Source organism: Notamacropus eugenii, chromosome 5 (assembly GCF_028372415.1).
Source record: "Notamacropus eugenii isolate mMacEug1 chromosome 5, mMacEug1.pri_v2, whole genome shotgun sequence".
NCBI lineage: Eukaryota > Metazoa > Chordata > Mammalia > Diprotodontia > Macropodidae > Notamacropus > Notamacropus eugenii.
In genome coordinates, this window is record NC_092876.1 from 110,667,373 (window position 1) to 110,692,285 (window position 24,913).

The following is a 24,913-nucleotide window of genomic DNA, read 5'->3' on the forward strand; positions in this document are numbered from 1 at the left end:
GGCAACCAAAATCATCTCCTTGATAATATTGTTTGATCATGTCACTCTTCCATTTAAATCTGTGAGCACAGTTAATCCTCAACATTTGTATGTTTAACTTTCACAACTTCAAGAATTTGCGTGATTTTATTAGTTATTATATTTTTACTTTCATATTGGCAACATGTACATTTGTAGCTATGTGCAGTAAAGAAAAAAATGAGGCCTGATGCATGTTTGTGGAGCTACTGATATCCTACTAAGTGCTTCACTGATCCCATCACAAATCACAGCCTCAAGGTTAAACATCAGTTTGCTTTTGCACTGCCCTCTGAAATGCAGGCAACTCTCTTCCTCCATGTAATTAAAAAGAGAACCCCAAATTCCCAGAAGATGCAAAGAAATGTATTACTTTCCCAATTGAAAAAAAGATACATTCTCGTCGTCATTACCTCTCTGATGAGAAGTTCATAGATGGCTTTGTGCAGATGTATGACTTATCCAGACATAGGCTACCTTCAAGGGGCTGTGTCTAGGATATAGCACAGTATCCCCATGCTAGATAGTTAGGACACTATGGGGCTGAAAGGAGACGATAGGAACATTTGTTTTCTTTACATAGAAAGATGTCTTCCCCTTCTCCAACTATTTCATGAAGGTGGAGTGGTGCTTAGGTATATCAGGAAATAGTAACCTGAGAATTAATATGCAGGATATTAAGTAGCTTAAAATGCACTAAAATTTTGACATACTCTATATATTGTGAAGTAGTGAATAAGTTGGCACAGAGGAAAACCATGATTGTGATGACAGATTTCAACTGTTTGGATCAAAGTTAGAAATTTATTAAAACCAAAGCATCACAGATATCCTTTATTTCCCTTATTTATAATTTAGATTTTAGAGTGGAGGGGAAGCTATTACAGAACTGGTATTTTGGACTGCACTCTGACCAGGAAAGAGGAACTGACTGACAAATGAAAATGATGGGAACCTTGGGAACCAGTGACCATGCCATTGATAGTGATAAGAACACCCAGTATGGCAAAACTCTGATTTGCCTGCTAGTCATCAGGAAAATGGATTTCAAGTCTTTAGGCTCTAATCTCAATCATATGCTCTTGTACACCTTATAACATGTTGCTTCTTGACCCTGTGCTGGCTTCTGTTCCTTTATCTATAAACAGCTTTTAGAAAGAAAAAAAACACACTAGTTTAGCACTACTCTTTCATTGGTCACGATTTCACTCACTGTCAGGCACTTCTAATGAGTCAACTATACTTGTTATCTCTATTTCCTCAACTCGTTTTCCATGATCCATTCATTCCTTGAATAATAATGATAATAGTAGTAGTAATAATAAATAGCTGACATTTTTATAGTGCTGTATTGTGAAATACCTTACAGAGACATATAGAAATATATACACATGAATACATGTATACAACATGCAAACAACTATATACAAGTGATAGATATTAATATGGACATTTAGATATTGGAAAAGCTAAAAAAACATAGACTTGAACACAAAGTTCTGAGCACAATCAATTTATTAGTAAAGAACAAATTTACCAGCAAATAAAATTTCAGCTTCCTCAGAAAAGCTATGACCAGTTAGTCTTGGGGAGTACAGAAAATAGGAAGGCCAGCATCATAGATGGAAGAAAATTTGATGGGGTGGAAATTGGAAATGAAGGTTAGCAACAACCCCCTCCTTCCCACCTGTGACCAAGAAATACTCATTGTTTGAGTCCAGCTGCATCTGCAAGGATAGAGACTGCAAATCAGACATCTTTGGTTAACAAACCAGACATTTTTGAAGTATAGCTTGGTTGTGTAAAGTTCCTAGATGAGAATCCCTAGTGTTCACCTGCATCCTTCAAGGGTAACAGATTTGCTTGACACAACAGTAGAATAAAGATGAACTGGAAAACTGTATTTCTAAACTTAACTCATTACGGGCTAGTAAAATTTCTGAGTTAATTCCAGAGACAAAAAATCATGACTTAGGCAACTGTTACAGGACAAAATCAATTAATTGTAAATAGGATCAATTAAAAAGACAGAATCAATCTAATTATTTCAATACCTATATGTCTTTATTGTAGGTATCTATCATTTGTATATAGTTGTTTGCATGTTATCTCCTTCATTAGACTGTGAGCTCCTTGAGAGTAGTCTATTTTTTGTCTTTCTTTGTACCCCCAGAAACTGGCACAGTGCCTGGCACACAGTATGTGCTTAATAAATGCCTGTTGATTTGATTTCACTAGGAAAAATAGAGATATAATATTTCCTGTGCTTAAGAGACTTCTCCAGTTGGGGAGACAAGACACAATCATTAACCCAACCTTTTCGTCAGTTTCCTTGTTTGTGGTGGGAGGAAGTCAGACTTGATGATATGTAGATTTCCTTTTATATCTAGGTTCCATGAAACTAGGGATGGAGAAAAGGATGATGTAATTAAACATACCTTAGAAAGATAAATTTGCTAGATATGTTGAGGGCAGCTTCACAGAAATCAAACACCCAGGCAAGGCTGAGGACATGTGAGCAACAGAGGAGGAGCAAATGGTGTAAACATTGGTGCGAAGGAATGAATATGCACATGTATAGAATGCTGAGAAAATACAGTACACCAGTTTTTCTAGAGGGGAGGTTACCTTGGATTGGGGATGAGACAGAAATTTGGAGATGTAAATTGGAATCAGACTGGGTGTCAGGCAAGTCTTTACTTTATTCTACAAAACTCAATCGTATAATATGTCTTTATCATTAGTGCTTACCTGAAACTCCAAACTATAGAGACTGAGGGGTTCTATGATTAATATTACATACCTGACTTAATTTTTTCTTTCTTTAGGTGAAGTGGTTTGTTGTGGGTCTTTGGAGGCAAAGGTCTTCGGAGGAGTTTTGGTAGTGTAAGCATTTTATTTAAAATTGATTTCTGTCCTTATCATTCCTAGTTAATGAGGTTCTGAAATGTTCTAACTGCAACACCAAGGCAGCTGTTCAAATGTATATCTTACATTGTTTCTCTGGAACAACAAAATTAAGTACATAAGTGTGCTAAATATGTAGAAAGTACAGTTTTTTACATAAAAAAACCAAAATAAGACCTTACAAATATTTTAGAAAAAATATGAATAACTTTACAGGATTAGCAAAATTTGCATGATACTTTTTCTAACATTGAATGAACTTTCTTTCCAAAACAGAAATCCTTAATGCCTAGTAGAGCTTGAGTTGGTGAGAGGATGAAATAACAGAAAGACTATCTTCTAACCCCAAAGAAGTTTTATTTTAAAAGCTAGGAAATGACATTAAGTCTAAAATTTGGGGAATTGCAAAGAGATCTTGGCTTGCTCCCTCAGGTGGGTTTTAGGTTATTTTTGGCTTTCTCCATAGAGTGACTTTTCTTGTGGTCAAATTTTTTATGGGAAATGGAGAAAATGAAGCTAAATATTTTTATCTCTTACTATTTCTCACTTTTCTAGATCGAAGTCCAGTCCTTCTCACTACCCGCCACCCCTTCCCCAATGTGAACTGGCCTCCTTTCTTTCCTTAAAAGGTATTGAAACTATCCTCAAGAATAAATTGGCTCAGGGATTTGAGGCTCAGGACATTGAAATCTCTTCCTCTTCACCTGGGTACACAAAACCAAGAGCAACTCCTCTCTGATGTCTAACCCTAGGAATACCATGGGAAGAAAACTCAGAGACTGGAAGCTGTGCTAAACTGAACGAACTCTGATGTCCTCATTGCAAATCCTTTTGAATATCACTCCATTGCTATGAACAACTAAATCTCCTTAACTATTAGTCAGACCACAAGTGTTTTATTTTATTCTTTAAGCTCAATAACCAGGAAGAGGTAGGCAGCTGGGTGGCACAGTAGATAGACAGTGCTGACCCTGGAATCAGGAGGACCTGAGTTCTAATTTGGCCTCAGACACTTACTGGCTATGTGAGCCTGGGCAGGTCACTTAATCCTATTTGCCTTAGTTTCCTCTTTTGTAAAAGGAGCTAGAAAAGGAAATAACAAACCATTCCAGTATCTTTGCCAAGAAAACCCCAAAGTGGATCAGGAAGAGTCTGAAATGACTGAACAACAACATTGCAATTCTAAATAGTCTTCCTATTCCATATTTCACAGTTGCCAAAGCAGTACGCTTTCTTTTTTTCTGTGTGTGTGAGGTAACGGGAGGGGTCATAAGCTAGGAAGTCACAAGTATCTGAGGCTAGATTTGAACTCAGGTCCTCCTGACTCCAGGGCCAGCGCTCTATCCACTACACTAACCAGCTGCCTCCAAAGTGTTATTATTAAAGCACAAGGTTGATTATATGGAAAGAACACAGGCTCTAGCATCAGAGAATCTGGATTCACATCCTCCCTGACCCTGTTACAGCATGATCTTGGACAAGGTATTTAACCTCCTGGTGCCTGCTTCCTCATCTAAATGTAAAATAAAAGGGCAGGACTACCTGACCTCTGAGATTCCTTGAGCTTGAATCCTGTCTATCTTATGCTCAAAAAGCTCCAAAGCCTCTCTATTGCCTCTAGGATAAAATACAAACTCCTCTATTTGGTATTTAAAGTCAGACTATAGTTTACCTTTCCAGACTTATTTATTATACTTCAATCCCATTCAGGCATTTAACATTCTAGTCAAAATTGACCTGTTGACTTATCCTTACATGTGACATTCCATTTCTCCTCTGTGCCTAAACACAGGCTGGCTGCCATATCTGGAATATATTACCTCCTCACCGTTGATTCTTAGAATACCCAGTTTCCTTCAAAGCCTGGTTTAAGTGCCATCTCTTTTCCTTATGACCACTCCCCTCAATTGATAGTGCCACCCTCCAAAGTACTTTATTTTTACTCTGTCTAACTTTAATTTTGTATTAATTATATGTATGCCTCCCAGAGAATATATACTCCTTGAGGCCAAGGACTGAATTCATTTTTGTTTTTGTAATCCCAAGTTGTTTTTGTAATGCCAAAGACTGGCACTTTGTATATGTTTGATAAATGCTTGTTGATTGATTGGATCTTGCCAAGTTCCTCACAGAATTTCTTGACTTTGTGCAGGAGCTGCAAGACTTTTCACAGTGGTCATTTTGTCTCCAGGACACTGAAAGATGGGAAGATTCCGAGTTCCTTTGACATATATTTTCTTGCCTTTGAGGGATATTAAACCAACTCTGCTACCCTCATTTTCTCTTCCAGGCAAACCTATAACTTCTTTTCATTTTTCAGATTTCCTTTAGTAACAATATCAGTTCTGATGTGGTTTATTTTTTCTATTACTCTGTCAAGTTTTTAGTTATTAGACAAGGACCACAGGATCATAAATCTAAATCTGGAAAGGAGTGAGTTAACTGAGGTGCAGGACCTGAGTGACTTGCCCAAGGTACCCTAGACAATCATCCAATAAGCATTTATTAATGGCTTACTATGTGCCATGTAGTGTACTAAGAGCTGGAAATACTCCCTGCTTTTTCCCCAGTATCAACTGTATACCATATGTACAATAAACTTATGCTAACATTAATAGAAGGTCAAAAATATGTAATTCCTGAAACCTTCTATCTACTTTTCTTCCACCTATCAATCCACTATAGTAAGTGGAGGGGGACTGCCAACTCTGTTGACATTTTTCTTTCCTTTTTTTTTTTTTTTAATTGGCTTCATGGGCAGTCATCTTCAAAGAATTCATTGCTTACTTGAATACTGGCAAAAACTTTTTTTTTCAGTAGATAGAACCTGTTAAGAGTTTTTTTGTGTTTTTTTTTCCAGTAGGTAGAACCTGTTAAGAGCTTAAAAAATACTGGTACCCTTAGAGAGTTCATGATGGTCTCCAAAAGAGGCTAAGGTATAAGTATTAACCAGAGGTCATGTTAATGATGAGGATACTGTTCTGCCTTTGGAGTTTCTTTTGAGGAAAGAGCAGTTGGGAGAGGGAAAAGGAAGGAAGGGGAGGGGAGAGAGGGGAAGGGAAGGAAAAGGAAGGCAAGGCTCACCTCCCCCAAGAACTACTACAGTTGAATTAGTTACTGCCATTGGGTTACTCTCCGCACTGTCCCCAGATGCTTCCAGACAAAGTGGTAGGTACTCCTTCCTTCAGCAAACCATGCAAGCCAGCTCAAAATCCCTTTCCCTCCATGCTCCGGTCCCAGTTTCTCCGCCTCAGGGACTACCTGGCCCACCCATAAGGTTACCTCCCCGCGTCCTTAGAGACCGGCCCTTGGCAACAGGGGGAGCCCTGTCCTCACCTGCAGCTGCAGCGCGTGCACCTTCAAGGCCGGACGCACGGGCGTCCGCGAGAGCCTTGCCAGGAAAGCTAAGAGGAGAGGGCTGGGCTGGGCTGGGCAGGGCTGGGCACAGCCAGACAGGGCTGTGCTCGGTGCTGAGAGGAGAGCGCAGGGAGGAGGCGCGTCCCCGGGAGAGGAGGAGAGGAGCGCGCTGAACGCTCTGCTGCAGCTGGGCGGAGAGCAGAGCGCACATAGGGACCCCTTCACCTTCCTCCTCCTCTGCATGGGGCTCCCGGCAGGCTGCAGGCGGTAGGGAAAGCAGAAGACGCTAGAGCCACATGCCGCTGCTTTACAGAACCCTGGGGAACACCATTCTACCTCTTATTGTGACGCTTCTTGTTCGGTAACCAAGCTTAGCTCTCATGTCGCGTTTCCCATGGTTTTCTCCAGGTTCGCTCTGCAGGCTTCTCTTCGCACCGGGAGGTTTTATGCAGTGTGCTTGCGATGCTAACTTACTTCTCTTCGGTTGTGCCTTAAATGCAGCTGGTTCTGGGGTGTGTTTTTCTTTTTCTTTAAAAAAATGCCGGGATACGGGTCATCTGTAGGAATAGAGGAGCGGAGGGTGAACCCCCTAAATGTGAGTTAGGAATCTGTTTCGTCTGTCACATTCCATACGTTTGTTATGCAAAGTATGTTGGTGTCGCCTCGGAGTGTTCTCAAGTTGTTTGCTGGAGGTTTGTGGATAAGGGTGTGTGTTTGTATCATTGCATGTGTGTACCATTGTGTGTGTGTGTGTGTGTGTGTGTGTGTGTGTGTGTGAGAGAGAGAGAGAGAGAGAGAGAGAGAGAGAGAGAGAGAGAGAGAGAGAGAGAGAGAGAGAGAGAGAGAGAGAGAGAGAGAGAGAGAGGTGTCTTTTCCAGATTGGGAGAGGGGACCGTTGCAAAAATAAATAAATAAATCCCCACTCGGGGGGAAAAGGGGTACTAATATATAGATATGTAAATCCCCTACTCTGGTTGTAGAGAAGATGGAAAATTACAAGTTACTTTCTTCTAAGAAATGAAGGTGCCATAAGTTTAGTTAACAGGTACTGAAAGATTAGGTACTTAAAATAAGGTGCTTCTTTACTAGGCAAGACTTCCAATGACTTCTTGGAAACATATAAATAGTCTTCATAGAAGGACTTACATACGTGATTAATGAATATGATTTCTCTATTTCCATAAAGATAACTTTCCCATTTCTAAAAGAATAATTTCTTTAATGATCATTTCCCCTATTTCTGTGGCCGGTCCAAGAAATGCTATTCAACTGTTCATCCTTTTAAGGGTTAAAGTATAGATCGGCCTCCTTCTCTGAAGGTTAGTTGCATTCTCAATAGGCAGTCATCCAACTCCTTGGCCGTCTGACTTTCCCTGTGTACTCTCTTCCAAGGAGTGATTAATCACAAAGATAGATAAGACTCCAATCTGATTGTTAGGTTTTGCCCTAGAGAATGTTTATAAGATCGGATGTTGGGGAAATGGCAGGAAATCTCAAGTGTAAACTCGAAATAGCGTTTCCCTGATTAGTTCATTTATAAATAAATTTTTGTCAGAGGAGGAAGGTAGGAGAGAAAACATGCCTGTTTAAACAGATTTTTTTAAAAATCATGGCAAAATGAGACCAGGATCCTGGGTTATTTTGCTTTCAGTGTCTTTGAAAATATACTTTATCCTGAAAACTTTTATAGCCTAATGCTTGCCCTGCAAATTCCATTAAGAGTGTGTAGCAGTGTGGAAATGAAAGTGATGCTTAGTATGACTAAGAAATGCTTTGTCACCCAGTGGATCAAGCCTTCCCTCCTTTCTGGGTATTTTTCTTAGCAGATAAATACCCATTTTACTGAACAGTACTATTGATATGGTAACTTTTATGTGTTTTCCACTTGTGAGTATTTTGTCCTGTTACACATTTTTGAGAATGAAGAGAAATTATAGGGGTATACTCCTTAATATACCTGTATCATAACATAATACAAAGCATATACTAATGTCTATGTAAATAGTATGCAAGCTTACGGTACATTTGGAATGATCGAATATTGTTTAGATCAATAAGATTTTCCATTTTCAATTCTTTATTTTAATGCATTTTTTTTATTACAACAATGTAGATTCTCCCTTCCCCTAGGCAGAGAAGTGTTCTGTGCGTGGTTTAGAGTTCAAATCCAATATCAGACACTTAACTAGCTGTGTGATCTTGGGTGAGTCACTTAACCCCTGTCTGGCTCAATTTCTCATCTATAAATGGGGATAATAATAGCACCTACTTCACAGCGCTGTTGTGAGAATCAAATGAGATAATATTTGTAAAGCACTTAGCATAGTGCCTGGCACATAGTAGGCATTTACTAAACGCTTATTTCATTCCCCAATTGAAAGGGAATAAAGTATATGGTTAGTTGACTTATTTGTTCTGTCAGTGGTACTTCTCATTGTTGGGCATATCTGTGTGAGCAGATTGTCAAACAAAGCCACAATATGTATTAGCAGATTGTATTAAAAAGAGCCTGACAGTCATGAGCTCCAAGGTTGTACACATCCTGAACCTTTATGTACTAGTAAAATGAGATAAAAGCTTTACACAAAAAGCAATTCAACCACCCCATACATACAGTTATTGATTTTAAGTAACATGTGAGAAATGTATGGAGAACCTCTGATTTGCTAATAAGTGAAAGGGCACTCTGACGGCTGTATGAGAATAGTGTAAGTCATCAGTATCAGAAATCACAACTCTCCTTGTACTCTCTTTATAAGAGGTAGAATTGTTTCTAGCCAATGATACTAGCAATTGTTTTTGGAATTTGCTGAAGTGATTTGTGCTTTTGTGATTATTTTATACTTCCAAAGTTTTTTTTTTAAAAAAAGAATTGTTATATGTAAAGTGAGGAGGTGAGACAGATATCTACATCTTTAGACTATTGGCAGCTTTTGAGAAGGGATTAGATTTCTGTTGGCCTCATTGGATACAGTCTACTTAATGGTAATGTGTTAATTCTTCATTTTACTTATGCTAATGCAGTAATCATACAAAACTTTCATTTCTCCCTATGTACAGCCAGGTACATATCAGGAAAATGATTTTGTTGCTGGCTGCTGTTTGTTATAAAAGATTTTAGTGGCCTAAATTTCAGTATTTATACCTATTGTTTATTTTGATTCTCCATCAGCTAATAGAGATAACTTTGTTGTCTTAAATGTATTTTAATAAAATATTATTTTAAGTAGATGCTTTTCTGAGTTTTTTTCATTGTTCTACCATAAAGGTAACAATTTCTTTTCCCATTGGAAGAGCCTATTTAGCTTGACAACATTCTTTTACTTTAAAGATGATTATTATTTCTTTTCCTTTTATTTGAGATGAGTTCATGGGGTACTTTTCAAAGAAAACATTATTTATAAGACACTAGTAAAATACTCAGATTTGATATTTAAAAGAAACCAGTCTTTTGCTCAGTGATGAATGGAGGGGAAGTCTGTTATTTCTTTTAAAAAAATATTTTTTAACTATAGGTCTGAGGAAGAGTTAGCTGTTATAAGGAGTTTTCAAAAACCTTCGATTTGGCATAAGATTAGAACTATGTAAATGTTTACTGGTATTAATAATAATAATTGACATTTATAATGGACTTTAAGGCCTCCAAAGTGTGTGAGATAATATTCACTTTACCTTCAGAACTCTATGAGGTAGATACTAGAGATGTTACACCCTTTTTAGGGATATGGGTTAGGTGACTTGCTCAATGATCACATAGAGAGGATGCGTTAGAGATGGTATTCAAACCCACATTTTTCTAGTGTTTTTTCCATTGCTGCACTTGAAAGAATCATCATTTATTTACATCCTAAGAAAATGCTCATCAGTGATGATTTTGCTTGATCGAATGCCAGCAGCATCAAAAACATTGATTAGTAGTTACCTTTGTAGTTATAACTCTTTGGTACATACCTTATCAAACCATCTAAGATGGAGAGAATCCTAAAATCTGAGGGTTAAAGGGCCCTGAGTGACCATCTAGTTTGATTTGGCAGCATGATATAGCGACTCTAGCTAGCTTTTGCACTGTGACCCTGGGCAAGAACTTTCCCTTGAGTCGATGTTTCCTTATCCTTAAATAATAGATATAAAAAGACTTGCACTGTTTACTTCACAACATTGTTGTAATGGAAATGTTTTATAAATTTGAAAACCCTTTTGAATGCGAGGCACAATTATTTTGCAGATCTGGAAACTAAAATTTAGAGAGTCTTTGGAAATATCTTGCCCAAGGACATTCAGTTAGTAGTAGAGTCAGGAATAAAACCCAGACTTTCTATCTCTAGTGGCCAGCTAGATGGTACAATAGCTTGAGGGTCAAGTCTGAAGTCAGGAAGACTCATCTTCCTGAGTTCAAATCTGGCCTCAGACAATTCCTAGTTAGGTCACCCTATGTGAGTCACTTAATCCTGTTTACCTCAGTTTTCCTCATCTGTAAAATGAAATGGAGAAGGAAATGACAAACCTCTCCTGTATCTTTGCCAAGAAAACCCCAATTAGACTCATAAAGAATCAGACATGACTGAAATGACCGAACAACAAATTTCTGTCTCATTCTAGAATCCCTTTCCTTACAGTGAAAATACAGATGCAAATGAACGGAGAGTACATCTAGATAGTTGGACACCCATACACTAATTAAATAAAAATCGTTATACACAAGCAGAAGGGTAAGTACATCTTGTAAGGTTGTCAATGATGCAGGGGTGTCATTAAATTTATATGAACAAAGAGCATTAACAAAATTAACTATAATGTGATAGAAGTCTGTTTTCCTTTTCTTATCTCTTACTAGGGAGAAGTCAGTGTCAGTTCATATTATCTATGATTATTATAATCTTTCAGTAAGAAAAATTAAATAACTTCCTTTCCCTTCATTCCCCTAAGTTTTAGTGAATGAAGTTTTGTCCTTTTTGTTAAAATAATCTGTTGTCTCACTGGAGTTTGTTTAGCAGGTTTATAGGAATGGTTAATTTTTTCCCCCCTAAGGTTTATAATTCTTCCCCCATTCCCCATTAATTAATAATATTATGAAAAAAGTAAATTAAGAAATATATGATCTTCTCTCCTGCTTCCTAGCTTAATGTATATGATAGTTTGCTGATGTTAAGAAATACCTCATTAAGTCCAGTCTGATCATTTTACAGATGGGAAACTGAGGCACAGAATGGTTAAATGACTCCCTTAGGGTTACACAGCTCATAAGTGTTTGAAGCCGGATTCAAATTCAGGTCTTTCTGATTCCAAGTCTAGCACTCTATTATCTATGCCACCTAGCTGTCAGTATACATAATATCATGATATTTGAAGATGAGGGGAAAGACTATATGAACTAATGTATGTTTCACTGTAGCCCAGCAGTCTATATGTATGTGTTCACTAACTCTGACACTGCACTGTATTACTGTAATATTGGGGAGCAGTAAGTGCTGGAAGTCAGAGGACCTAAGTTCAAATGTTGACTTTGTGACCTTGAGCAGATTCCTTAGATTCTCTGGGCCACTGTTTTCTAATTTGTAAAATAAAAGAATTAATTAGAATGTTCCCTAAGGTTACTTCCAATTCTAATTCTGCTAATCTCATGATATTAATAGAGTCTGAAAAAAGTTCAGTAATATAATGAACGAGTCATATACTTTTACTCACGTGAGTTGGCCAGTGCTACTTTGAGCATACTTACCTAGCCTGAATTTCAACCAGTAGCCTATAGTTCAAAGCCTCCTTGTTTTTACTTTCCTCTGGTTTCTTCACATCCTAACAAAGGACTAAAGGATTGTATTGTGGAGTCCCTTTGAAAGCTTAAGGAAATAAAGTTACATAAGAGCAGTAAATCCTTGGTTTTTTTTTTTTTTCAGTGAATCAGAATGTGCTCTATAGAACAATTTTAAGCATTTGACATTTTTCCACACATAGTGTTGGACATCTCTAGGACTCATGTTTTCATCTGTAAAATGAGAGGGTTCAGTAGATGGTCTGTTAGGACCCTTCCAGTTACCTATCTGTGATTTCATGACTTACCTTAACCCTGTGAGGTAGGCAGGGATTAATTACTATCCCCAACTTTCAGGTGAGAAAAGGTCCCCCAAACTGGCCAAGATCACATAGCTATTAACTTTAAGGGTCAGAACTAGAATTCAGATCCTTTGACTCCTAAACTTCTTGGGTTCTAAGCAATCTTCTGGGTCCGTTGGTCCTGAGGTTCCTCTTTATGTTTGTGAACTAGAGTTTGAAGCTTATGAAGAGTGAGTACTCAAAAGTTTCAAGTTTGCTTTTTGTCTTGCCCTCATAAAACACCTGACGTATTTAGAAAGTACTTCATATAAGAAGTGTTTATTAATGAAATATTCTTTAGATTGGGCTGCTCAAAGCACTTTGGAGACTCTTCAGCCCATAAGTAAGAGTTTGTTGCCCTGGAGAATAAATAGGAACAGATAATTTCCAAACCTCCGAGGAAGAAATTTGTCCCCCAGAAATGCCTATCCACCATAATTACAGTAATACCTCTATTAATAAAGAGGATGTATCCTCTATTAATAAAGAGGATGTATTCTGATGGTTTTTCATTTTTAGAAACTTTGTTATTAGGGATTGAAAAAGGGTAGGAGATATAGTGATGAGTTCTGATATAGGAATTCCCTCTCTATTTCACTGGGGATTCCTTTTCCTGAAGTACTAAGGGATGAGGCAGGCACTCTGCCCCTATCTAGTTAGTATGAGATGCTCCTTCTCTACTTCTGCCTTGCCAAGTCTTCTGTTCCTCCTTAATGTGGTGAAAAGAATATTGGATTAGGAGTTGAAACCAGTGTTCAAAGCCCAGCTCAGACACTTACTTAGCTGTGTGACCTTGGGCAAGACATTATACTCCTTTAGGCCTCAGTTTCTTCCTTGGATAAAGATGTTGGATTAGGTGATCTCTAAGGTCTTCTTCAGTTCCAAATCTGGGTCATTATTCTTCCTGTAAACTGATGCCTTTTCATATATTCCAGGGAAAGAGGGCTGTGGAGTCTCTGCTGACTGTTGTGGGGGCCTCTTTTGCCTATTGAAATATTCCCTCATCTATTTGTAGGGCTCTAGACCAGTTCTACTTTTCTGTACATAGGATAATAAAGGCACAGGATTGTACTGTCCTCCCCCCACTCTCACCAGAGCCCTGTATCAAGCAGAGTACCCACCAGCTTCTTCCTCAGCCAACAATTGTACCTACTCAATCCTGAATAGACTGGAAAATCTGTTCCTCCAAGTCTTAAAAGAATATTCTTTTTAATTATTTAAGTTGAATAATCAGTTTGCCCAAGTGTTCCCACTTTTGAAAAAGAAAAACATCACCTTCCCTACTCCATCATTAATGTCAAGGCATTTCTGAAGGTGAAAGGCTTTCTTTATATTTCTGATAAAAATGACACTAATGGATATAATATTTTAAAAAAAGATGTCACAGATTGTAGTGATATTGGCCTCTTTAGCAGTCAGTCTCCTTACAACATATGATAGAAAACTTGATTCACCCACTGGTGATTATTGCAAGCTAAGACAACTCATAGGATTCTATATTAACCAAGTGTTTTGGTATCACATTCAAGTAAACTACAGTAGACAGATATGGTTGTGGGAAACTCTTAGCAAAATAATAACAAACAAAAATGCATTTCATTGATTTGTGTGTTATGGGGGATAGGGATGGAAAATCACATCAAAAAGAGGTGGTTGTTCTGTCACATTTAAACAAAAGAGGAGGTATCATCTAATGAAAAAAGCATAGGATTTGGGGCCCAAGGACCTGAGTTCAAGTCTTACTAACCTCTTCTGTTTCCTAAGTATGACATGAGGAAAGTCTCTTTACCTCTCCAGGCTTTAATTTCCTCATTTCTAAAATGAAGGCATTGGATTACATGACTTATATTGTCTCTTCTAACTCTAAATTCCATGATCCTGTGATCTGATCGATCAAAAATGGTTCAAAAGCCCTCAAAATGGACTGTGTAAGTATGGATTTTAGTGGTTATAAACCATTCAACTAGTGAGTATTTAATAAATGCTTGTGGATTGATTGGAGATGGGAAGCTATAGTGGGGAAAAACCCCAAAGCAAATGATTTTCTGGCTTCACTGCCAGGAAGCAGTGCCTCTGTATCAGCGGTGTGTTGGTAAATGTTTAGCAACTTTCTCTTGGGATAGAAGTGGGTCGGGAGAAAATATGCACACAAGGCTAACTTTTAAGTTTAATCTACATTATTATCAATTAAGTTACTTAAAAATTATTCTACATTATTAGTAATCAACATTATTAATATTTTTCTCTATTACTTTCTTAAATCTAGAAACCAACAAAACAATCAACCAAGCCATAATGTGCAGCCTTTGCCTATTTCTGAGACAAATACTGAAAATTAGATAGTCAACTCTCCCATAACCCTGTTCCGTATTACCTAAACATCACACTTGTACTACAAATACATCTGTCTATAGGTCTCTCTGGACCTTTTGATTTATTTAATGTCTTTCTTCCAAAGATCTTAAAAGGCCTTTGTAGCAGTGCTTTCGTGTGCCATCATTCACATATCCTTACTGATGACTTTGTGCAACTCTGCCTCACTTAAATCCAATTCGAGGTCAAGTCGTCACCCTGTGATGTCCCTGGCCCTCTTTGGACAAAGAATAACAATAATATACTCTGATACTGGGCATCTAGATGGTGCAGTGGATAGGGCCCTGATCCTGGAGTCAGGAAGACTCATCTTCCTGAGTTCAAATCTGACCTCAGACACTTACTAGCTGTCTGACCCTGGGCAAGTCACTTCCCTCTGTTTGCCTCAATTTCCTCATCTGTAAAATGAGCTGGAGAAGGAAATGTGGCAAAGCCCTCCAGTATCTTTGCCAAGAAAACCCCATGGGGTCACACAGTGTCAGCCATGACCAAAGTGACTGAACAATATACCCACCACCTTTTAGGATAATAAGTTTCCTAAAAATAGAACCTAATTTGAAATAGATCAGGTTTCTTACTACTGAATAATTTACAAAGCATTTTATGATTATCCTCATTTGACCATTACAAGAAATCTGTACAGCAGTAATTTGGAATAGTAAGTAAGCACTTATTACTGCCTACAGCGTGTCAGACATCATGCTAAGTGCTGGGGATAAAGACAGACAAAAATAGTCCCTGCCTTTTAAGGTACTCAGTCTAATGGAGGATACAATAGGGAAATAACTGTGTACAAAGCAGTTATATACGGGACAAATTAGAGATAATCTCAGAGGAAAGGCCCTCTAGGGATGGGAGAGGAAAGGCTTGTTACAGAAGGTGGGATTTTAGGGGAGACTGGAAGGAGGGCAGGGAAGCCAAAAGGGAGAGGTGAGAATAGAGAGCATTCCTGGCATTGGGGATACCAAGAATAAATGCACACAGTCAGGCTATGGAATGTCTTGTGCGAAGGACAGCATTGTAGGTCAGTGTAGCAGGATCAAAGAATACATGAAGTGTAGAGTGTAAGACTGGAAAGGTAGGAAGAAGCCGGGTTATGAACACCTTTAAGAACCAAGATAGTTGTGGAAACTGAAACTTACGAGTGGGTAAGTCATTTGCCCAAGATCACATAACTACTAAGTAGCAGAACCAGGAATTGAACCCAAAGCCTTCCAACTGCAAATGTGCTCATGCTACTATCTCATTCTGTTCTTATATAAATATAGATATATTTGTGAAATGTATCTATAAAATATCTATATCTATTTATAAATATAAAATAAATATAAGTAATATTTATAAATATAAAAATAGATCCTTTTATTTATACGACCACTAATTTTTTAAATCACTTTTTGAATGAAAACTTTCTAGTTTGGGATTTTATAAAGTTCATATTGTACCCTAAGTCTCACTTTCCATAATTTTCTAAATTTAGGTCAAATTTCTCCTTCAACTTTTCTCTTTTTAATCAAAAAAATTTTTTGGAGACATTTGAGGCTAAGCAACTCACCCAGGTTCTAGTATCAGAGGCTAGATTTGAACATAGGTCCTCCTGACTTCTAGGGCAGTGATCTATCCCCTATGCCACTTAGCTACCCTTTAGCTTTCTTCTCTTCAGACTGAAGATTCATGCACTCCATTCTTCCACGTCTACCCTCCCAATTATGGTAAAAACAGAACTGTGAGTAGGAAACCTAAAGCTATACGCTGACTGTTCTGTTTAACTTTGAACAAGTCACTTAACCTTTACTGAGCAGACTGTTTAGACATTAAGCAAGACACTTCATCTCTTGAGGCCTCAGTTTCTTACTTGGTAAATTGTCAGCTTTGTCTCTCCAAGAGAAGGCATAATGTGTAGGACTAGGAAGGTGACAATCCTGCTGTACTTTGCCCCTTTATCAGACCACATATGGAGCATTGTGTCCAATTTTACGCACCAATTTGTAGCACTGACATTGATAAGCTGGAGCTTAGATGGAGGAAGGCAGTCATGGTGGTGCCATATGGTGATAGGTTGAAGAAATTAGGAATATTTAGCCTACAGAAGAATAAATGTGATGGGGTTTGGAGGGGGTGGGAGTGGGGGAGTGGGCCAAGATAGACGTCTTGAGTATTTGAAGGACTGTCACCTGGAAGAGAGATCAGATTCATTTTACCTGTTTCCTGAAGGCAAAACTAGAAAAGGTGTCTGGAGGTTTCCAAGAGGCAATTTTTGTCTTGATGTAAGAGAAATCCCCCTGACAAATACTCATCAGAAGTATAAAAAAATGACTTTCAAAAGTAGGCATGCTCTTGGTGTTTTCATGATGCAAAGGCTAGACAACTTATCTGTCAGGTATGGAGTCAGAAGGATTCTTGTTCAGTTACAGAATGGACCAGATGCCATTGGATTTCCAGTCAACTCACAGATTCTGTCATTCTAAAGATATTTCGTAGGACCCAATGAAGTAGAAAGATAATATATGTGAAAGTTCTTGGGACAGTATAATGTACCATACAAATATAAGGTAATAAGAGCTTCTCAGTTTGCCTTATAGTCATCCTTTTCTGGGTCTTCCTTACCTTTTCTGTGTTGTTCCTGATTTTTGGGGGCTCGAACTACATAAAACATTATAGGTGGCCCTATCTACTCTCTTCATTTAAGAGCAAGATATTTCTTATAAGAGTATATCCTCTCTTCATTTAAGAGTAGAATATTTCCTATTTTGCTTGTAACACTGTTTCTGATGATGACCCACGTTCTCTTTGCCTTTGGGGCTATGGGAATACATTGAACTGAAGTCTTCAGGGGATAGTTTCCAGTGATTCTCAGCATCCTTCTTCCTATTATGTGTTATTAGATTAATAAATTACATGTAAATATTTCTACTTTCATATAATCTGGTGACCTTAAAGCAAGGGAAAAAAAGCTTCTATAACAGCTAGTAGAGTTGTGCATATATTCATACTTTTTGGTATTGGTATTTAATAATTGAATATCTCATAGAATTAATTCAATTCAACATATTCTTATTAAGTACCTGCTATATTAAGACACTGGGAATACAAGGATAGACTTGATAAAAGTTCTCTTCTCAAGAAACTTAACAGTATAATAAGAAATGACGTATACCCAAATAATCGCCATATTGGTTATATTTTTTTTTTAACCAGACCTGTTATTTTTTAAGTACAGGAAATTATTAATGAGGAAATTCCCTCTACAAATGCAGATGAGCACCTGCTGGGCAGTTTAATCTTAGGGAGTTGCTTGGGGGCAATGAGAAATTATGTGTATGTGGTCTAAGGTTCAGTCTCCTCTTTCTCCTTAAGGTACTCAAGTCTGTACTTGGTTCCTGAGTGAAGGGGCCAGTCCCACAGTGTGAGGGTAAAGTCAGGCTTCTCCCTGTCTTTCTGAATTATTGTGACCCCACCCTAGAACAGCACTTTTAAATAAAGCTTAGGCATGGCTTATATCTAGGGTCTCCTTCCAAATGGTAGCCATAAGAACAACATAGGTTGAGGTCTTTGATTCCCAAAGTATGAAGGGGAAGAGGAATTGAGTGTGCTATGTGTGTGTTTGTGCCAGAGCTAATAACAGCAATTTGTGCAAAAAATGAAGTTTCTTCTCCCTTGAAGGTAAAAGGCCTTGTCCAAGCTCAGTGATGTCAAACTGTATAGAAACAGGGACTGCTGTTCTGTATGTACGGATCCCTGTGAACCACATAGTAACTTAGTTTTAAAATGTAATATTATATGTTTACTGTATTTTGGAGCAGCTAGGTGGCACAGTGAATAGAGTGTCAGTCATGGGGTTAGGAGGACCTGAGTTCAAATCTGGCCTTAGATATAGCTGTGTGACCCTGAAAAAGTCACGTAACCCCATTTGCCTCAGTTTTCTCATCTGTAAAATGAGCTAGAAAAGAAAATGACAAACTACTCCAGTATCTCTGCTAAGAAAACCCCAAATGGCTTCACAGAGAATCAGACACGACTGACATGACTCAACAACAATTTTCTTTATTTTGGCAAATATTTCCTAACTATATTTTAAACCGGTTTGGACTGGCAGTGTTGTGGCTGGGTGTTTGACACCTTTGGGCTAGAGGAATGTTTTTTTATCTGTGAATCGACAGACATTTTATTAAACAAATGTCTGATTTTACCAGTACCTGTGCTAGCTACTGTGAATACAAAAACAAAGAAATGAAAAGGCCCCTGCTTTCAAAGAACTCACATTTTATCCAAGAAAATAGGAACCCAGATACATATACATATGTAGACAAAACATTTGGATACTCAAGATCATTTCAGCAAGAAAAAAAAGCACTAACAAGTAGGAAGATGAGGAAAGGTGTCAGGTAGAACATAGCATTTAAACTGAACTTGGAAGGGGACTGGGGATTCTAAAGTCTGAGATGAGGATGACAGGCAGTGTAAAGGCACAGAGATGGCAAATGGAATCTTATTTGTGAAAAACAGTAATTCGACTGGATCAGAGAGTGTGTGAAGGGCAGAATGAAGTCAGAAAGGTTGGTGAGGACCAGATGGTCAAGGCCTCTAAATGCCAAAAAAAGGAGCTTGTGTTTGATCCTGAAGGTAATTCTGTTAGAATGCATTCCTAGTTTAAATGCCCATTTCTTCCATGAACCTTCCTTGATTTTCCTAGCTTAAATTGATTTCTTTTGTCTTTTGTAATATAGTATTGTATATTAATATTAATATGACTTGCAGTTGACTTTGATTTGAGTGAGGGACAGCTGGGCAAGGTCACCAACCTCACTTTCTTCTCCTGAGCTTTCTGGGTCCAGTGGCCTGATATTGATCAGGACTACTGGAGATGGCCCAGGATGCAGTGGGAGACCTTGGTCCTTTCAGTCATCATCTTGATGTCATAGTCCTCTTTGAGAATGAAAGACAAGCACATTAATAATAATAATAATAATTTTATATATAAATATATGTATTAATATATTACATATAAATTACATATTATACATATAATTATATAAAAATTATTTTATCTGTATGTATTACATGCATTATATAAAAATATATTATGTATTATATAAATAATGATAAACCATATGCTATATACATTATACATAATTTATTATGTATTATATAAATATATAAAATTATATCAATTATATAAATAACGGTAAATAACAATAACAATATTATATTACCTATAGCAAGTATGCTACAGATCATATAATATCTGTGGCATTATGATATATCTGTAGCATATGTAATAGTATAGATAATATAATACTATTACATATAGCACATAACAGTATTATATAATATAATAACATTTTATATATAGTACATAATAACAGTATTATATCTAATATAATAAAATTATATATAGTTTATAACAACAGTTTTATATAATACAATAAAATTACATATAGTATATAATAAGAATGTTATACAATATCATAATACTTTATTATAGGCACCTATTATATGCTAATGTAATGTTTGTGAACACCTCTCACTAGAATTTAAACTCCCTGAAACCAAACACCACATTTTATTTATCTTGGCATCTCCTCTAGGGCCCAGTGTAGTACAGGGCATATAGCACCTGCCTTTTAAGTGTTTTCTGAATGAGTGAGTTAATGAAAAAATGAATTCCAGGAGGCAGCTGGCCTGGAGAGTAAGAGACTAAAGACAGAAAGTCTTGGGATAAAATGATGCATGGCAGATTCTCCTATTTGAGTTAGGCTTAGAAATATCAAGTCCATTGTGGCAAAGAGGTTGAGAAAATAAAATGGCAGATACAAATAAATTGGATTACAGGATCCTAGGATTTTGTTCTGATCAGAATGTTAAATATCATCAAGTACAACCTCCTTCATTTAATAGAAGAAATGGCCTTCATCAGATTACATGATTTGCTCCAAGTCATAAAGCCGTAAAGTCACAACTTACAGGAGAACTCAGGTCTCCTCACTTCTAGTCCATTGCTCTTTCCACGACATATACAATAGTTCATTGTACTTGAGGTATTTGTTGATCAGAAGAGGTGTATGGTCTAGCCTGTGGTCTTGAACAAAATACTTCGACAGTTATGTGGAAAATGGATTGGAGAGGGGGAATTACTTGGGTTGAAGAGACTAATTAGGATATGCAGAGGTGAGAGGCTATGAGGTCCTGAACTAGGGTGGCAGTATTTTGAGTGGAAAGCAGAGGATAAATTCAAGAGATCTTGGGGAGTGCAGAATTGATAAAACTTGATTAATTATGTAGAGTGAGGAGGCAAAGATAGTGGAAATTCTGAATCAAGGTAACTGAAAGGATTTTATTGCTATTGATAGAAACAGAGAAGTTTGGATAGATGAGTAGATTTTTGGGGAAAGATAGTGAGTTCTCCTTTGGACATACTGAGTTTGAGTTGCCTATGGAACATCGAGTTCAATATAGCAATGGGCCATTAATGATGTAGGACTCAGTCCTCACATGGGTGAAGATATAGGAAAGAAGACTGAGGAGTGGTCAGATAAATAGGGGGAAAATCAAAAACAAAAATAAAGAACAGAGTCATGAGAACTCAGGAAAGAATATCTAGGAGGAGAGGATTGTAAATAATTTCAAATATTGCACTAAGGTCAATAATGATGAAAGTTGAGAAAAGGCCATTGTATTTGGCAACTAAGCAATGATAACTTGGGAAGTAATTTCAGATTGCAAGGGACTGAGACACAAAAGGGGAAGTGGAGGCAAAGAGAGAAAAAATTTTTTTCCCTTATACATGGATCAGTGGAAGGCAGGAGAGAAAAATGATGATTTCTTGAGAGAGGAGTAAATGAGGATTTTTTTTTTAGAGATTAGGGTTTCTTTGCCCTATTTGCAGACAACAGGGAATGAACAAATAGGGAGAGAAAGAAGATTAGAGAGAAAGGAGGCCTGATTGTGGAGACAGTCTACTATAGGAGGTAAAAGGGGGTGAGATCAAAGGTACAAGGGCAGTGGTTGATCTTGATGTGTGAAATGATTTCATCAGAAATTACAATAAAGGAAGAGAGAAGGGACGAGTGATATCAAGGAGTTCTGTATATAAGTAGAATAGAAGAGAAAGGAGAACTCAGGGTAATGGCTTCTGTTTTCTCAGTAAAGGATGAGGTTCTCAACTGAGAGTAAGGGGAGAGAGTGGTGTGGAAGGCTCAAGTGAAGAAAAAGTTTGGAACTGTCCTTAGGTGATACAGGAGAATGAAAATAAAGAGAAGGGGAGAAGACCTGGAGAAGAAAGAAAAGGAGGAGGAAGTTGGAAAGGAAATTAAGCATAAATTTCAAGGTGCCAAGGGAGATGAAGAATCTAACAGGGGAGTTGACCATAGGAGCTACTAGATAAAACAACAAAGTAGTTAGAATCTTGCTTTCAGGGTATGATGAATTTTATAGTGTGACCTGCACAGGGCTCATGATGTTTATGTTTATCTATTCATCACAACCAAGTAATTGTTAACCCTGCTCAAAGTGCAGGACAGTCTCCCTCTCAGGGGAGAAGGGAAGAAAACCTTCAATAGAAAATGGGTCTGAAGAAGCAGAAGGGAATTCTGACCCATGTCAGGAGGTTCAAAATATGGACCGACTTGCCTGAAGTTAAGCAAAATGAAGACAGGAGAACCGGGAAAAATAAATAAATAAATACAGTGTCAGGGAGTTGAAGAGTGAAAGAATAGGATACAAAAAAAAGAAAAAAGAAGAAAAGTGCTCACTGAACACTTGGAACTAAGCAACAGATATGAGCTTTTACTAAAGAAGAGGAAGCTGGGTCTTCTGAAGAGGAAACAGCTACTTTTCCTTCAGGGAATAATGGTATATATCCTTAAGTGAGAGATGATCCAGCAAGGGTCAAAAGAAGAAAATGTGAATGGCGGTGGTTGGTGATTCCCTGCTAAGAAATATTAAAGCAGCTTTTTTGTTGACCTGACAATAATAGTAAAGAAGTCTGCTGTCTTCACAAAGTATATATCTTAAAGTATGGCAGAGAATCTTTCAAGGCATATCCAATCTTATGACTATCATCCTCTTCTGGTATTGCACATGGGCAGAAATAACACTTAGAATGGGTCTAGAAAGTATTGCCAAAATTAGAGAGTCTCAGGCAAGAACCAAATCCTTAGCACACAAATAGCAATTTCATCACTTTTGTTAATTGAAGGCAAGGACTTAGAAAAAGAAAGACAGGGAAGTGAGTAGCTGGTTAAGAAAATGGTGTTTGGGAAGAGGATTTGACAATTTGTCTTACCACTTAAACTATAGGAATGACAAGTTTATGACCAGGAATGGAGTAAGCAAAAACGGACTGGTAAGAAAGCGCTGGAGGCAGCTAGGGGGCCCAGTGGATAGAATACTGAGCCTGGAGCCAGGAATACCTGAGTTCAAATCTGGCCTCAGATCCTCACTAGCTGTGTGACCCTGAGGGAGTCACTTAATCTCTGTTTGCCTTAATCCATGGGAGAAGGAAATGGTCAACTACTCCAGTATCTGCCAAGAAAACTCTATATGGGGTCCTGAAGAGTCAGATACAACTAAACAACAACAAAGCGTTTGCCCAGGAAGTCAGTGACAGAAACAAAAGTCCAGTATGTAGGAAACTATTATTTGCAACACTTCTTTTGTGGTAGCAAAGAACTGGAAACACAGTGAGGACCCATTGATTGGGGACTAGTTTAAACAACAGTGGTATATAAATGCAGTGAAATATAATTGTGCAGAAAGATATAATGATCAAAAGGAATTAACTCACTCTCTCTCTCAACCTGTACTTGAACTGCTGCCAGGTTAGGTCCCCAGAGCTCAGTTACTACATTTTCCCTCATGGCTCTACGGGTAACCCTGAGGGACTGGGGATATTTTCTAAGTACCATTATTCTTGGACCCTTATCCAGTGTGTAATGTTCCTCTCCCTTCTCTCCTCTCCCCCAATATCAAATGCCAGGTAGCATCCCACCAGTATCAATAGACTAGCTGTTTTCTCTTTAATATCAATTCACCAATTAACATCAATTAGCTTTTACAAAGGGATACTTACTGAGAATATACAGTAAGAATTGAAGGACAAAAGCCTATATAGAGAATACATTCTACTCTATCATTTTAGTCCCTAGGGAAAGTGAGTTCAAACTTAAGTATTTTCTACAGACATTCCTTCCTTTCACTTTTGTCTAGCATAGCTGATGGACCAATCTTTTCATCTGGGGTCTGATGTCTTAGAAGTTGGGTCAGTTTGTTGTTGGGATGGGTCAAGCAGGTCTTCTCAGGGCTGGCTCCTCACTAGATTTGGCTAAAGCAGCTACTTACAGACTTCGATCTAGTTTCCTATTACTGGACCTCTGGTCCTGCTTTTTCAACCTTTCGAAGATCACAAGGTCACAATTTAGTCTGTCTCCAATTTTCATTCACCTATTCTCAGGAGAAAATGAATACAAATATGCAAAAGAATTCATATACAACCACATAATGACCAGTTGGGCAAGGGGGTCCCCAACCTAGCAGCGCACAGCACTCCTCCATGATACATTTCTGGAAGCAGGCTCTCAAGGAATCCAATTGGATTGCAGCAAGCAAGAAGTGCTGTGAACTGCTAGGTTGGGGACCCCTTTGATCATCAACCTAGAAAAGTGAAAAGAGATTTCATTTGTTTTCACCTTTTGTATGCCTACTCAGTTCTAATTTAGCTGGCTGTTCAGAAGCTTTTCATCATGATGCAGTAGGACACAAGAAACACTTTATGCCTGCACTATTCTCAATAGAGGTGGGAAAGAACCTCTTCCCCATGATATATTTCTGGGAGCAAGCTCACCAGGAATCCACTTGAACTGCTGCAGGCAGGTATTTCACATGATCTAAGTACTGGAATCTTATTGGCCATTTCCATACATTACTAGAGAAACATGGGATGATTTGAATGAACTGACACAGAGTAAAAGGAGCAAAACAGAAAACAATAGTGTATATCATGACTACAACAGCGTAAATAAAAAGATCACTAAAAGAGATCCAAACTGAGTAATGAGAAACCAAATATGGTACCTGAAAACCACCTCAGAGAGGCAGGGGATTGTAAGGGCGGATAGATAGTTGTATACATTGCCAAATGTGGTCATTGTATCAGAACTTTTGGCTTGGT

At 37.8% G+C, this 24,913-nt stretch overlaps 2 protein-coding genes across 8 annotated transcripts in view; one reads left to right on the top strand and one right to left on the bottom strand.

Annotated features, from left to right (window-relative positions):
- Positions 1–6,348, bottom strand: part of LRRC63 (leucine rich repeat containing 63) — a 43,118-nt gene extending 36,770 nt beyond the window's left edge. Inside the window, exons 1-2 of one of the 3 annotated variants that reach the window (XM_072610593.1) lie at positions 6,010–6,249; positions 2,822–3,021 (exon numbers count right to left, since the gene is read on the bottom strand). In XM_072610593.1, the coding sequence (XP_072466694.1) occupies positions 2,822–2,912 (91 nt within the window). In that variant the 5' untranslated portion in view covers positions 2,913–3,021; positions 6,010–6,249. The other 2 variants (XM_072610592.1, XM_072610591.1) reach the window with 2 other exon arrangements.
- Positions 6,349–6,522: 174 nt separating this feature from the next.
- LCP1 (lymphocyte cytosolic protein 1) overlaps positions 6,523–24,913 on the top strand; it is a 105,542-nt gene continuing 87,151 nt past the window's right edge. Inside the window, exons 1-2 of one of the 5 annotated variants that reach the window (XM_072610582.1) lie at positions 6,629–6,794; positions 10,899–10,991. The gene's annotated coding sequence lies outside the window, so the exon portion shown is untranslated. Of the gene's footprint in view, positions 6,878–10,898; positions 10,992–24,913 lie in introns of all 5 variants that reach the window. The other 4 variants (XM_072610583.1, XM_072610585.1, XM_072610587.1 and 1 more) reach the window with 4 other exon arrangements.